Genomic DNA, 16,331 nt, shown 5'->3' with positions numbered 1-16,331 from the left:
ACCGGATCTTCCACCCTCTGTACGCCCTCTGTACACCCTCTGTACCGTTTAGACTTAAACATCAACAAAATCTCGTTTTGTAGCTTTAATCACGCTGATGAAGGTGTACATGTTTAAAACCAGTTTTTGTTGTTGTTGAGAAATTCACAATATTTTTTTTCTTCATTTGTTATTTTGGTGTTATCCCAATATTATTGCGGATTTGAAAAATACATTTTTTTTCCAGCGATATTAGGAATAAATACTAGAAGTAATACTATTTAAAAGAATAAATACTACTATTTTAAATAGTATTTAAAAGAAATATTACTATTTAAGAAGTTTAGATAGTAACATTTTAAATGTACGTAGCATTTGAACGTATTTAAAATGAACGTATTGAGAACGTAACGTTTAAAATGTATTATTAACACTGACAATATTTAAATCAAATTTCTTAGTGAATATTATAACTCCATCAAATTTTGTTTAAAGTATCACTAATCAGTGCAAAATGAGCAATATCACAGCTAATGATGTTTCAACATGTAATGGGTATTCAGAGAACCGTGCAGCACCTTCAGTCAATGTGACTGAAATACACTTAAAAAGAAACCAATTGATTGGGTAAGTATACTTGTTCTTATGATTTATTTGATAAATGTATGAAAATTATATCTTGTATTATTAATTCTACATGTTTTTTGTAGTTATCTTAATCCGCAATAAAACTAACTCTTTTAAATAATTCAATTTTTTTTTAATAATCTGCTATCACACTGGTTTTTCTCTTTTACATAAGTTAGTACCTGCAATTTTCTTTACCTAAACATTGTACTATTTACTGTGGTCATAAAAATCATACCTTTTATTGTTATCTGTAATTTATTTAAAAGCATTCTTAAGCATAGATTTTTTTAAAATCAGTCTAAACATTTAAAATGTTTTGAACAATTAGTGTTAAAATATGAAAATTAAGAAAATCTGAAATTTGGAACCTCCAACCCCTTCAGTTCTTGAGATATTCAGGATTCAATTTTCTTATTAAATACTTTTTCGTTAAGTAGCAATATTTTATGAACCAAATAAACCAAATGAGGTATCATCCTGAAATTTTGTACATAGACAATCTTCTTCATGGCAGATACAAATTGAAAATTGAAAATTTTTTTAACCACCATAATTACATGTAAATTAGATAATAAAGGCATATATTTTGGGGTATTTTGACGGTCAAAATGATGATGTCACCTTGATAATTTTTTTTTGAGGCATTGTTATAATTTATATTACTGCATTTTTCAACTTTTCTAAATGCAGCCTTTTAAGTAAAGCTTTTATATATGCTGAGTCAGCATAGAATTTATTGTTAACTTATTTATGACAAAGTTAATTTTATGTTGTAAAAAGATATTGTTAGTCTTTTTGAGGGCAATAATAAATTTATACTTTATTTATTTACTTTTTTGTACCTGGGAAGGACTCATGGTCCAAAGGGAAGGGGGAAATTAAGCATTTTACCAACCCCCTTCCTTTTTTTTTTTTTTTAAACATAAAGACAAGTGACTAGAAGAATTTTTGTAGCCAAATTTCAACTAAATTTTAAAAAATAACATGCAAATATTAAAAAAATAATGCATTAGAAATTTTTCTAAAAATCTTTTTATTTTTTTCAATAATTTTTCAAAACTCAGTTTCTGAAATTTTATATATGCGATCATTTGTTGTAGATGACGGATCAATGGTACATAAAACATGATTTGATGGGACCCAATGCTTATCTTACCGTGCGGGCCAAAAAAAACTTGGGCTGGGACCATGTGGATGCATAAATTGAATTTTATAACCTCCTTCTCTTTCTTTTTTTTTGGTTATAATTCCAATCCACCAAAAATTGTCATAATTGCAAGCTATATAATCCATATGATTATAGATAACCTGCTGCAGAACCAGCTCATTTGGTATCTGCACAAGATTAAATGTATGAAAATCAGTTTGTTGGCTCATCCTTTTAAAAGAAATTATACATTTATTAATTGGTATAAAATGGTGGAAGCATCTTGTTCCTGGCAAGGTTGTTCATATAATAAACCTCGGTTGTAATGATGATCGAACTTCATTTGTTTCTGTTTTATAAACCAAAATGAATTGAATATTTTTTATACTGGTTACACAAAATACAAACATCATATCTACATCAATAAATCTATCCAGTCATTGTCCTTTTTAAACTGGCTTGCGCAGTTAGTCTTTTTACTGTGCCCCCAATACCATCGCTAGCAGATTTACCATGGCTTGTGGCAAAAAAAGCCATTCAGTATCAATATCAAAGTCTTCTTTATGATGGAAAAGATTAATAAAGTTCTTAAAGTTTTTATACTGTGCTGCTCATCCATCAGTGAAGTATTTAATAATGAGCTGTTGTATTTTATATACAAAGTATACATCATGCTCAACGTCATCAGATATTATACACTCATTGTGATTTTAAAACTCTTTACAGTCTTTAAGGTACATGGCCTGACTTTTAGCTATAAATGAATGAGATGTAAGTTGATCTATTTTATTGCATATAAGGTCAATAATATCTTCAATATTGATTTTTTGATTGATCAGTGCATATAAGGTCAATAATATCTTCAATATTGATTTTTTGATTGATCAGTGTAGTTCTATCAGTACCTTGCCATTGGTTAATTGTTATTTCTTTATCACAGTTGTTAAATTTTCCTGTTAAGAACTCTTTTAAAGTAATACCAGGGCAAAGTGGACATTGATGTAACATGTGCTCTAGATTATCCCGATTGTAAACAATCATTCCTATTAAATCTCTATAGTCATTGTCAATTTTAAGAGCATCAGTTAACAACTTAACATTTTGATGATAGATACAGACACAAACACTGTGAGTGCCAGACGAGTTTATGGTTACACACCATCTTAGGCAAAGGCTGCAAAACTTTGAAAATCCAACATTTAAATTAGAGTGTCCAGATTTAAATGCTACATGAAGTTCTTTTAAATTAATTAATATTAGTCTTTTTTGCATGTGTTGCCTGTACCCTATACTGACAAAATCTTTTTTTCCAGGCATCATTTATGTGTACTTGTCACTTTGATAAAAGCTATGAACTAGATCAATGGTTCATGGGAAAGTGACTTTCCTTTTTTTGATGATGGTTTATACAAAATTCTAATTTTTTTTTTAACTTTTCTAGCTTCTCGTATAAGATAAATAGATACATTAAAAAGTTCTGCAGATTTTGGGAGTGACCATGATTCTGGAGTTAATGTTAGTATCTGTATTTTTATGGAGTATGATGTCACATTTTTTAGTTTATCTTTTAATTCATTTAAAAGTGAGTTTAAATCGTCAATTTTATGGTTATCAACTGAAGAAGTTAGTGGTGTACAGGATGGTGTCAATCTAATCATAGGATCAATATTATAAACTTCATTTATTTTATTAGTTGTTTCTTCAGTTATTTGATCAAAATTTCTTTTGGCAACTGGTAACCGTCGGTATTTTGGCGCTGATTTAAGCTTATTAGGTGACGCACCTATAGATTTAAGACTTTTATTGAGAGCTGAAGGTTGTTCATGTTCAGACTCAACCCTGCTATAGCATTGAATATTTGATTCTAATTTTTTATTTATACTCTGTACTCTTTGGTAACAACTACTGCATAATTTCCACCCTGGTACAACAGGAATATCTTGTGTTTTAAGAGTTATAGCATTATCTTTACATTTCCTATATAAAAAAAATAAACAATCATTTTTAAAAACTAATATCAACAAGCATCATTGTAAAGAATATATTAGTATATTTATTAATTTATAAAACGATTAAATTTTAAATTTATAAAAATATTTGAGTTTTCTTCTTAAAAAAGCATTTAGTTGTCTTATTATTTCTTTAGTTTATTTAATTACTATTTAAACCAGTATAATAATCAAAACAATATCAAAATTACTTTTTACGTTTTTCTTTCGATTTCCATGTTTTTTAAATAGATTACAGCATTTCTGAAATTTTCTTTTCAAATGCAACTCCAAAGTGTTCTCTATGATAATAACAAACTATTGTAAACAATTTTCCACAATCAAATAAGCTCTCCATAATAACACATGTTTTTCATCACTTGAAAATGTTGATAGGTCTAAAAGATCTTGTTTTCTTGTTAAACCTTGCTTGTGACAGTCAACATAACATTCTAATCCAATAGAACACTTTTCCATATTTTCTAACTTTTAATTTTATTGAAAAAATCTAATTTTGAAATATTTTACAAAACAAATATTTTTTAGAAATACCATTAACATTATTTAGTTTATGGTAAATTATTTATACATTTTATTATAATATATATATAATTGGATGTGCCATGTTATATGACTTCCTCTTATACATAATTAGTGGGTAATTAATTTTTATTTTATTTACAGATCATATAGTAATCATTTAACATTTATTAATTAGTCAGTAAATATAAAAATTCTGCAAAGTAACAGGAAACTAATATTTATAACATGAAATCAGAAGCAACAATACAATAATGAGGAAATAAAAGGTTTTATTTATAAAAGAAAAATATAGCCTTTTAAAAAAATGTCTTTTATAAATGCATTTGGATTACAGCCTAGCAAAGTTTCTATACTTAAAAAAATGTTGGTCTTTTACAAAAAAATTAGCTTTAATAAATAAAAATAATATTTCTAGTTATTGCTCCATAAAACCTCCAAATAGCTTAAAAATTTTTTTTTTTAACAAAACTTAATTTTCAATTTTGAAAAAATATTTAATTTGGAAAATATAATTAATTTTTTTTTTTTCTGGGGGAGGGGGGGGGAGGGGCACAAGAAAGACTTCCTCCTCACTCTCCCCATACTTTGAGCCTACCCTAGGCACAAAAAAAATATAAATAAATTATAAATTTATTATTACCCTCACAAAGACTTTAACAATATCTTTTTACAACATTAAATTAAGATATAGCTAATTTTATCATAAATTAAATTTTATGCTGACTCAACATATATTATAAGCTTAACTTAAAAGGCTGCTTAAAAAAGGTGAAAAATGCAATAATATATTTTTTATTAATAGCGATGCTTGATACCTATATTGTAAGTTATACCAATGCCTCGAAAAATACCCCAAAATATATGCCTTCATTATCTAATTTACATGTAATTATGGTGGTCAAAAAAATTTTCAAAATGAAATTTGTATCCGCCATGCGGAAGGTTGTCTATGTACAAAATTTCAGGATGATACCTCATTTGGTTCATAAAATATTGCTATTTAACAACAAAAAAATATTTTGCAAAAAATGCCAGCATAATTAAGAAAATTGAATCCTGAATATCTCAAGAACTGCAAGGGGTTGGAGATTCCAAATTTCAGATTTTCTTGATTTTTATAAACCCTATAACATATAAAAAAAGTAACAAAATTCAAAACGTGGGGTGACATGAGCCTGCTGATTTGACATGGAATTACCCTAAACATTAAAGAATTGTATATATTTATATATATATATATATATATATATATATATATATATATATATATATATATATATATATATATATATATATATAAAATAAAGTATATAAAACTTTATAAATAAAAATAAAAACAAACTTCCCATTATAACATTTACTTATCTATTTAATTAAAATGAAAGTTTATTTTATTTTGATTATATTGATTGTTTATTTACTGATTCATTTTGTAATTATTTTTATTGTTTTATTATCAATATGTTTGTCCGTTAATATTTCTCTGTATAGAGATCTATGTTTTAATATTTATTCCAGAGTTTTATAGTAAAATTAATCTTTTTAAAATGAACATGAAATTATGAAACTAGCCAAGAATAAAAATGTTGTGTTATTTTAACATTTTTATATTTAATATATATTATTTTTGTATTTATTTTTTAACAAGTTATAAAATTAAAATGATTTTTTTTCATCTCAATGGTTTTTCTTTAGTTAAAGGAGCATTTTTACAAGCTTATTATTTTATTTTCAAATTAAACTAACAAAAGCAAATGAAATTTGGCACCTTAGCAATTTAACTTACTATAGATAACTTCAGCTGATTGGTTTGAATTTGCTTGAGATAAAACAATTAAAGCATGAATTATAGAGTTGTTTTTTATCTCTCTATTAATAATTGTGCCTGCTACATAATTGATTCAGGCAGGTATTAGGCAGCTTTTGATTCTTCTTATTGGTTTTAAGTCAAGCCCTTTTCTACTCTACAGTTTTCTTTTTCTTACGCCACTGATTTATCTAATCATAATCATTTAAAAAAATTTCAATAAAAAAACAAATCTCTTGAAAACCTCAGTCCATGCAGTGATACTTCTTGCATGGTATACCTATTTAAATCTTTCGATGTATGTACACATGTTTTACCTATTCAAATCAGTTGATGTATTGTACTCCTTGCATGTAGTACTCCTTGCATGCTTTATCTATTTAAGTCAATAGATGGATAAACACTCCTTGCATGTTCTACCTATTTCAGTCAATGTATGTGCACTCTGCTGCGCCAATTCTTAAAATAAGTCAATAAAAAAATAACACTTATCTAACTTTTATCTTCTACTTTAATAAAAAAAACACTTATCTAACTTTTATCTTCTACTTTAAGTTTCACCATTGCTGGATCATTAGGAAGAGAACTCTTCCTGATGATCCTTAAAGTAGAAGATAAAAGTTCGATTAGTGTTTTTTACTAATATATATATATATATATATATATATATATATATATATATATATATATATATATATATATATATATATATATATATATATATATATATATATATATATATATATATATATATATATATATATATATATATATATATATATATATATATATGTTGATAAACTTTTTTACAAATTCTTTAATTATTTTTTTAAATACATTAGAAGAGCAACTCAAGTTTTTTTCCCAGACAAACCGCTCTACATTGCTAGAGGAAAAGGGCAGTATCTTTATGATGAAAATGATGTTCAGTATCTTGATTTGATGAACAATGTTGCTCATGGTATTTATATATTTTTTATTTCTAGATTTTGATTATAAATTTACATGATTTTTTTTTAAAATAATTTTTTAAATTAATTTTATTAAAGGCTGTCCTGAATAATAATGTTTTAAAATATTTTAGTATTATAACACCACTTAATTGGTTTTAGTATAATTGAACCACTTAATTAATTTTGATAATAATTGTGTTATTTTGAAGCAAATGTATCTCCACATAAGTTTTTTGAAAGCATCATTGAACTGAGCGCAATATTTTTTCAATTTAATGCTAATGTCTTTTTTTGATGCTGCACACCAAATTCAATCGAATCAATTGTTGTCTTGTTGCATGTTTTATTGCTTCACTTGTATCTATTACTGCTACTATTATTATTAACTAGCTGACCTGACCCGTAAAAATACAGGTCTTTGTAAGTCTATCCCACACTGACCTTTTCTATACTTTTTCCTTATATATATAATATCCTAGGTTTCCGGACCCAATAGATATGGGTCTTAACCAAATCTACCATTTCTATAAATATCTTATTCCACATCGATCATTTCTATACCTATTACTTGTTTACTTAATATAATTCAATGTAAACTCAATATTTTTATGTAAAATAATTTATTTAAAAAAATTGCTTTAAGAGCAAAAAAATTAACATGCGCACTCTTCAGCAGACCTAGAGATTGATTTATAATAAGATTTGTTTTTCTCTATTTATAGCAATATTTATAGCAAAAATTTTATACTAGTATATGTCTATAACAGTTATAGCAATATTTATAGCAAAAAAATAATTATATAGCAAAAAAGTTTTGTAATTGTTAAAATAAAATTCAAAAATTTTATCATTTTTATAAATTTATTATACACAATTGTTCCATATACTGCCTGCAAACTCAATATATGCTAAAGACGTTTACTCTTACAGGCGTTTGTATGCAATGCTATACAAATCGCAGAACTAAGAAGATCTTAGACCATTAAAAACTATAGACTATAATACGCTAAGGATTGTCCAATAAATTATGCAACGCTAAATTTATTTTTAAAAAAGGAGATCTTAAGTTCTTTTAGGTGGCGATTTTAATTAACCTTAATGAGCTATTTTGATTTTTTATTTAACTTACGACTCTGCGAGGAAAAATTTTGATCTTTTTTGTTTTGCTCATTAGTGAAATTTAGCATTGCATAATTTATGGGCAATCCCTATTTTAAAGTTTAGATTAGGGATCTAAACTTTTAAATAGTATATAAAGCAAAAAAATAATAGAGTATAATACTGTTTTTTTAAAAATATTTAAAAGTTCAGTCTAGGGATCTAAACTTGTAATAAGTATATAAAGCCAAAAAATAATGGAGTATAATACTATGTTGATGTTATCTAAATTCTGTCGTTGTTGCGCACTCGGTCTAGATTGTTAAATGGGGGTGTGTTAAAGTAGATGTTAAACTCAAAATTTCCTTATATATATATATATATATATATATATATATATATATATATATATATATATATATATATATATATATATATATATATATATATATATATATATATATATATTAAATATACAAATAATTTCAACTTTTAATTATTTTTAAAAGTAATTAATTTAATAAAATGGTTTAATTTAGATATAAAATTAAAACTTTCAATTATGTTCTTTTAAAAACATATTTTTTAAACCCCCTTACTGTTTAAAAAAAGTTAAGGTTGCCATGTAGCAAGTTCAAATCATCAGCTTGCTTTATTTTTTAATTTTTGTTATTTGAAATGCAAAACAAAACAACTTTACAGTTCTATAGATTTTATATTCTATATATAAACATGTTGTATACTCATTTTTCTTGCACAAACTCAACTTGTAAAAAAACTTGAAATGTAAAACTAAAATAACATAAGTATCTCAATCACGACGCATACGCAACAATTATACCCCCGTTTTTAAATGTTTTTAGATTTTTTTAGCTTTTTTAAAAATCTTTTCGTTTGTTAAAGTGTGTAATATCATTAGATATGTTTATATATGATCTTTATAAAACTTCACAAGTATGTTGTATTTTAAAAAATCTAAAAAAATTGAAAAAAAAGGTTGCCAATAGAATGAACTCGAATCACGGCTTTTTTGTTTAGAAGCTCTGCACGCTTACCACTCGGCCATGCTAGCACACTGACTTTTGAAATTTTAAGATTATATAAATTTTTTTAAAGGGAAATGAATGCTGTAGATCAAGAATTAAGGAGAGGTTGTGGCAATGCAATTTTCAAGTAAAAGTCAAACTGTAAAACTTGGTGTATGTTTAAGTATGTTTTAACATAACATAATTTGAAGTTTAAGTACGTTAGATATTTCCATACACTTTTGTTCACATTTTCTTATAAAACAAAGTGCTGTGACTCTTTCTCGCTATTACCTCAGTTGCAATGGCTGCCAAGAGTTCTGTGTCAAACATACTCGAAAGGGCACTACTAACACTACTATTAAGTTCAGCATCATTATATAGATGCTTATTTGGACAAATCTTTATTATTCGAATGCCATTTTGTTGATACTATTTGATTATACTGAGTAGTTCCAAAATTCAACTTTAAGCCAGAAGATGAGGGGAGCATTATGGTTTTGAATCATAGGCATAAGTTACTTTTTAAAACACTTTTTTAATGTAAAACTTTCCATGCGTAAGAAGTAGATAAGTTTTAAAACAACACAAACAGATGGGTCAATAATATAACAACCATAACTTTTTTACCAAATACTTCAGTTTTAATTGTTTTTAACAAAACCTGTTCACAATTGTCTTTAATTGAATCATAGTTTTAAGAATGACATAATTTCACAAAAACATTTTTCAAAACTCAATTTAAAGACAATAAAATTTATCAAAAATTTTATCACCAACTTAAAAATGTTTCACCTTCAATTTTACAGGTTCAAAAATTAGTAAATATCAAACTTTAATAAAATGACCATAAGCGTTAATCTAAATTAAAATAAAATTTTATACTTTTTATATGAGAATTAGATTTTTATATGAAAAGAAACTTCAAGTTCCATAAATTGTTTATTTTTTTTATTTTTGATTATATAATGCTTAGTTATGTAAAGATTGAAAAAGGTGGATTGTTGCTAATAATGCATGTATATAAAAATAATATATCAATATTAGGTATGTAATTTGCATATATAAGTTGTGTCCATGAACTAGTAGTGGTTTAGCCTATAAGCTAATGTCGATGTTTTGACTAATAGCAATTAATCAGCTCAGCTATCGGCCGATAATAGGTCCATTAATTGGCCGATAACTGAGCTGATTAATTGGCATTGGCCAAGGCATTGACATTAGCTAATAGGCCAACCCACTACTGGTGCATAGACACAACTTATATATGCAAATTACATATCTAATATAAATATAATATCTTTATATACATACATAAGACCTTATATTAGCCACAATCGGCCTTTTTCTTGGTACATCACTAATAATGCTCTAATTTAAATTAAATTTCTAAATTATTGAGCACTATTTCCATTAAGAGAAGCCATAAGTGGTCATTTTAGAGTAATTTTCCCCCTTTCATTGCTGGGGTGAGGAGGGTTTAAAGGTGATTTAATGGGCTTAAACTTTTTGAATTTTTTATATATTTTTTCCAAATTTATAGGGTATGGTTTTTTAAATTTTAAAATTTACTTTTTTGAATCCCCTTAATTTAATATTTTGTTTTGAAAACTTGGCCACTGCATTTTGTCTGTTTTGATAAAATGTGTATTGAAAAATGCTAAATAAATCCAACTAAATTAAGTAGAAAATTAAAATCATAAACTTAAAAGAGAAGCAAAAATTTTAATGAATAATAAACCAGTAAAAGCGAAAAAAAAAAAATTAATATATTTTTAAATTTAAAAGCGATTCAATTATTAGTTTAAACCTAATAATTTTTTAAATTTAATAGCGTCTTGATAATTTAAAGCTTTAAACGTAATTTTTTCACCCATCACTATGTTAGTGTAGCGCTTAGGTTGATTTAATGTTACACATTTTACCAGATCATTTTTTTAAATGTTTTATTTGCTTAGTTATTAGAAAGTTTCAAATTTTTAACACATTATTCATATAAGTATCACTGGTCATATAAGTAGTGTGACTGCAGTCTCCTACGAGAATGATGATGATCCTCATACAAGCTTGCCTTAATATAAAAATATAGAGAGGTGTAAAGTATACCTCAAACCGCTTGATTTGAATCAAAAGTTCTACTATTAGTCATCTACTGCATAAAGTTTACCAGAATAAAGTTTGATAGTACACAGTACTTAAATTATTTTGTTAAATCAATTTTATTAAAACTGTTAATAATGGTCTAAGTATTTTAAATTTTCAACTACTTGTATTTTAAATATTCAAATATTTAGTTGACAATTTATAAAAGCTGATAATTATCAGATGATAATTTAGTTTTTTTTAAATTTTACATTTGTAGTATGTCAAATTTTTTGTTTAATTTGCAGTTGGACATTGTCACCCAAAAGTTGTTGCATCCGGATCTCATCAAATGTCAATATTAAGCACAAACTGTCGCTTTCTTCATGAAGATATTGTTAAAGTTGCTAGTAAGCTTACTGAAAAATTGCCAGAAAAGTTAAAAGTTTGTTTCTTCACTAACTCAGGGTAAATTTTTTTTTAATTTAATGTTATTTTAATTTAAGAAATTTCTTTCCTGATAAATTGAACGCTTTTAATGAGTTTAATGATATGTTAGCTTATGTCAATATTAATTTTAATTCAGAATTAAATAGCAATTTAGAAATAAAATATTTGAAAACCACAATGTTTTTTAAAAAAAAACAACAACCCGCAAGTATAAAAACTAAATTTTAAAAATAGAATATTTTATTAGAATATATTGAGTAGAATATATTTTATTAGAATATATTGAGTAGTATATTTTGAATATTTTTTTGTAACTTCTAATTTTTTATTATATCTTAAGCAATTTTTCAAATTAAAAAAAATACACAGTTTTTCAAATTAAAAAAAATTTTTTTGAAAAATTTTCAGCTCCCCAAGGCTGAGACCATTACCAGGGATTATCTTTTTCCGGATATTTCCAGATTTCCGGGTATTTTACTCAACTTTAAGTTTTTCCAGATATCCAAAATGTTTTCCATACATACAGATGTATTTTTTTAATGTATTTGTTTTTAAGCTTTTTAACTCATCACTCATAGAAAAATTAAGAAAAAAATGGAAACAACTCAGCTAAAAGCAAAATTAAGTGGAAAATAGAGGAAAATTAGATTGTGGGTTTTTTCCAGATATTTTACCTAAACAATTTTCCGGATTTTTAAATTATGACCTGGTTGATCTATGATTACAGTTGAGTTAACTTTATTGCGGTTGCAATCCTTTCTTAACTCTTAAATATAAATCTTGGGTTGCTGTGCAGAGAAACAAGTTGAGCGCTGTACATTAATAAATAAATAATTCACATAAATAAATAAAATATTTGATAATAAGTAAATAATAAATAAGTAATTTACAAAAATAAATAAGTTAAAAATTTTTTTTTGTTAAAAAATAATTTTTCTGGGTTTTTAATTTCAATTCATTTCAATTTCAACTTAAATTGAGTTGGAATACAAATGTTTAAAACATTTGTAGTACAAATGTTAAAAAGCATTTGTATTACTAATGTTTAAAACATTTGTATTGCAACTTAATTACTTATGTTTAACTACCTTCTAAAAATTCTTATACATTCACTAAGTTTTTAGTTGATGTTTTTGAATTTAAAAACATTTTTCAAAACTATAATTAACAAAAAAACTTGATTGAAACTGGGGTCGGGTTTGACAAAAAATAGCCAGGGCCAGGTTTGTGACTAAGGAGGGGGGTTCATAAACATTGACAAATCCTAAAAATATATTATTTTTATTTGAAATTTATATTTTATATATAAATATACAACCCTTAGAATTAGGGTCAGCATTCGGCATGCTCATACCATATGTAATGCAGTTTCTCCAAAAAAAATGACGAGTTGAAATTTGGCTAGGGCCAGGTTTAATAAAAAAAAGCTGAGGCCAGGGCCAGTTTTTGACTAGGGCTGCATAAACATTGATACATCCTAAATTATTATTTTTTTGCAAAATTCATGTTATATATATTAACATATATTTATATATAAACATCATTATGATCAACATAATCATCATTATGATCAACATTATTATTTACCACTTAATATTATACCACTTATTTACTTACCATTTATTTATTTACTTATTCTTATAAACATCATCATTATCATCATATCATCATCATCATCATCATCATCATCATCATCATCATCATCATCATCATCATCATCATCATCATCATCATCATCATCATCATCATCATCATCATCATCATCATCATCATCATCATCATCATCATCATCATCATCATCATTGTCATCATCATCATCATCGTCATCATCATCATCATCATAATCATCCTAATCACCATCATCATTATCATCATCATGATCATCAACATGATCATCATGATCATCATCATCATAATCATCCTAATCCTCAGTATCTGGTGTGTTCGCCATTGTCACGCTGTCATTGGCACACAGGATTTTAGAATTTATCCGCATCGCTTGCAATTTAAAATTTTTTTTTTTTTAATTCTCATCAGAAAGATATAAATTTTTAAGATATGTTAGTTACAAAAAAATTTTTGAGAAAAAAACTCTACAAATAAGACCCATTATGAAAAAGGCGTTGCATTACCAAAAAATCTAAAAAAGAGGATTTATGCATGGGGATCATGAAAAAATGATTCGGATATGTTTTTTTTATTCATTGCCTTTAAATAAAGCTATAGAAGGAAAAAATCCACTTACCTAAACTTTGAGGTTTTTCATATCATCATGGCGATTTTAAGTTTCTGAGTTCAAGTAAACTTTCTATAATATATTAATGTGCAATCTCCTACTTTGATTTTGAAAAAAACGTTACATAAAGTTTTTTTAAAAACTTTTTTAAAGTTATTTTTCTTGATGGATGTAATATATATCTCTTATTGTTGAAAAAGTTCAACAATAAGAGATTTAATTTCGAAAAGGAAAATACTAAGAAATGAATATCACGTTTTATAAAGTAAATTGGGATGAAATATTTGATAAAATAAATACAAACCAATGTTATTAATACTTTTTATAAATTTATGAAAAAGCTTGCACAAAATATATTCCTCACCACTTCAAACCCACTAGTTCTATCCAAAATCCATGCATCAACAAAAAATCAAGAATCTTATTAGAAAAAAACGTAATCTATGGTGCAGAGTGCGTGCTACAAACATCAAAAATACAAACCTAAATAATGAATTCAAACTAGTTAATAAAATGATTAAAAAACATATTAAAAAATCTACTCTTGATCATGAAATAAACTTAGCAAAAGATGTAAAACATCACCCAAAACTCTTCTATGCATATGCACAAAGAAAAAATCAAACACATACAAAACTACTAGCACTTAAAACTAGTGACAATAAAATAATAACTAAAAAAAAAGTCATTGCCAATCTACTGAATTGTAGTTTCCAATCAGTATTTGTCAAAGAAAATCAAGATCTACCACATTTCATCAATAAATCAATGCATTATTTGAATGTGACTGGGACCAAGAACTAAAAGAAGATATTGTACATAATTATTTATCAGAACTTAATGAAAACAAGTCACTTGGTTGTGATAACATCAGTCCCTATGTGCTAAAGCATTGTGCAGAAGGGTTATCCAAACCTTTGTCTTTAATACTCAAGAAATCGATTCATGCCAGAATTATGGAAATCTGCAAACATTTCACCACTTTTTAAAAAAGGAGAAAAGAAAGATCCGCTCAACTACAGACCTATCTCTTTAACATCGGTACCATGTAAGATAATAGAGAAAATAATTAGAAAAAAGCTGATTATTTATATAACAGAAAACAATCTGTTAACGCCTCAACAAGATGGATTTGTACAAAACAAAGGACGCCTAACAAACCTATTAGAAACTTTCCATATTATTACAACTGAAATTGAAGATGATTATCCAGTTGATACATCATTCCTAGATTTTGCAAAGGCGTTCGATAAGGTGCCCCACCATCGACTTATATATAAAATTTCTAACTATGGAATAAAAGACAATATTTTAAATTGGATTGATTCTTTTTTGAAAAACAGAAAACAAAGAGTGGTAATGGGTGAAGCTGTATCAGATTGGTGAGAGATTTATAGCGGTGTGCCACAGGGTTCTGTATTGGGTCCTCTTCTCGTTCTGTTACATATCAATGATCTTCCCCAATGTATCTCTTCAATTACAAAACTATACGCTGATGATACTAAAATCATATCTGTTATAAAAGAACATAATGATCTAATTAATATGCAAAATGACATTAATTTGTTAACTGAATGGTCAAATGTATGGTTATTGGATATTAACATAAGCAAATGCAGTGTTATGCACATTGGAAGAAAAAATATTAATTATAACTACACTATGAAACACGACAATCAAAGTTTTATTTTAAAAATGACAACAAAAGAATTAGACTTAGGTGTAATAGTTTATAAAAACGGTAATCAATGACCTAGAAAAAATTCAAAGACGAGCAACAAAGCTAGCACCTGAACTAAAACATCTAAGTTATACTGAAAGATTGGCTAAGTTGGGTCTCACAACTCTGGAAACAAGACATACAAGAGGTGATCTTATTGAGTTTTTCAAAATAACAACTGGTATTGATAAGATATTGTGGTGTAAAGAGCTTTATAAAGCTTCTTCCTAAAGTCTAAGAGGTCATTCAATGAAATTTGAAAGAGAATTTGTGAAAACAACCCTGAGACACAATTATTTTACGAACAGAGTGATACCTCATTGGAATGCTTTACCTGAAAAAGTGGTTTCTGCAATGACAGTAAATTCTTTTAAAGCTAGACTAGATAAACATTTGTTAACGGCTGTTAAAGTATAAATTTTAAACTTTATGCTCCGCGACAATAGTTGTTACAGCAGCTTGTATTACTACTATTACTATTACTATTAGAGCCCGGTAAAAAAAATGCCTCCAAAAAACACCCCTCCCCTGACCTCAAATGTGAGGGTAACAAATTACCAAAATATTTTTTTTCTATTAACTAAAAACATATTCATCAATAAATTTCAAATTATATGCAATAATCTCTTAGCGTTCAAAAATTATGTTCATAAAAAGTTTGAATCCCCATCAA

The 16,331-nt window shown here is 26.3% G+C and overlaps 1 protein-coding gene across 1 annotated transcript in view; it reads left to right on the top strand.

Annotated features, from left to right (window-relative positions):
• The first annotated feature begins 413 nt into the window (after positions 1-413).
• The window catches only part of LOC136080449 (ethanolamine-phosphate phospho-lyase-like), a 33,390-nt gene continuing 17,472 nt past the window's right edge, over positions 414-16,331 (top strand). The window contains exons 1-3 of the mRNA XM_065797094.1: positions 414-606; positions 6,937-7,055; positions 11,561-11,720. Coding sequence (XP_065653166.1) covers positions 494-606; positions 6,937-7,055; positions 11,561-11,720 — 392 coding nt within the window. The 5' untranslated portion in view covers positions 414-493. The remainder of the gene's footprint in view (positions 607-6,936; positions 7,056-11,560; positions 11,721-16,331) is intronic.

This window comes from Hydra vulgaris, chromosome 05 (assembly GCF_038396675.1).
Source record: "Hydra vulgaris chromosome 05, alternate assembly HydraT2T_AEP".
Classification (NCBI taxonomy): Eukaryota; Metazoa; Cnidaria; class Hydrozoa; order Anthoathecata; family Hydridae; genus Hydra; species Hydra vulgaris.
Note: the sequence above shows the minus strand (reverse complement) of the source record. Positions and strands in the feature narration are given on the sequence as shown.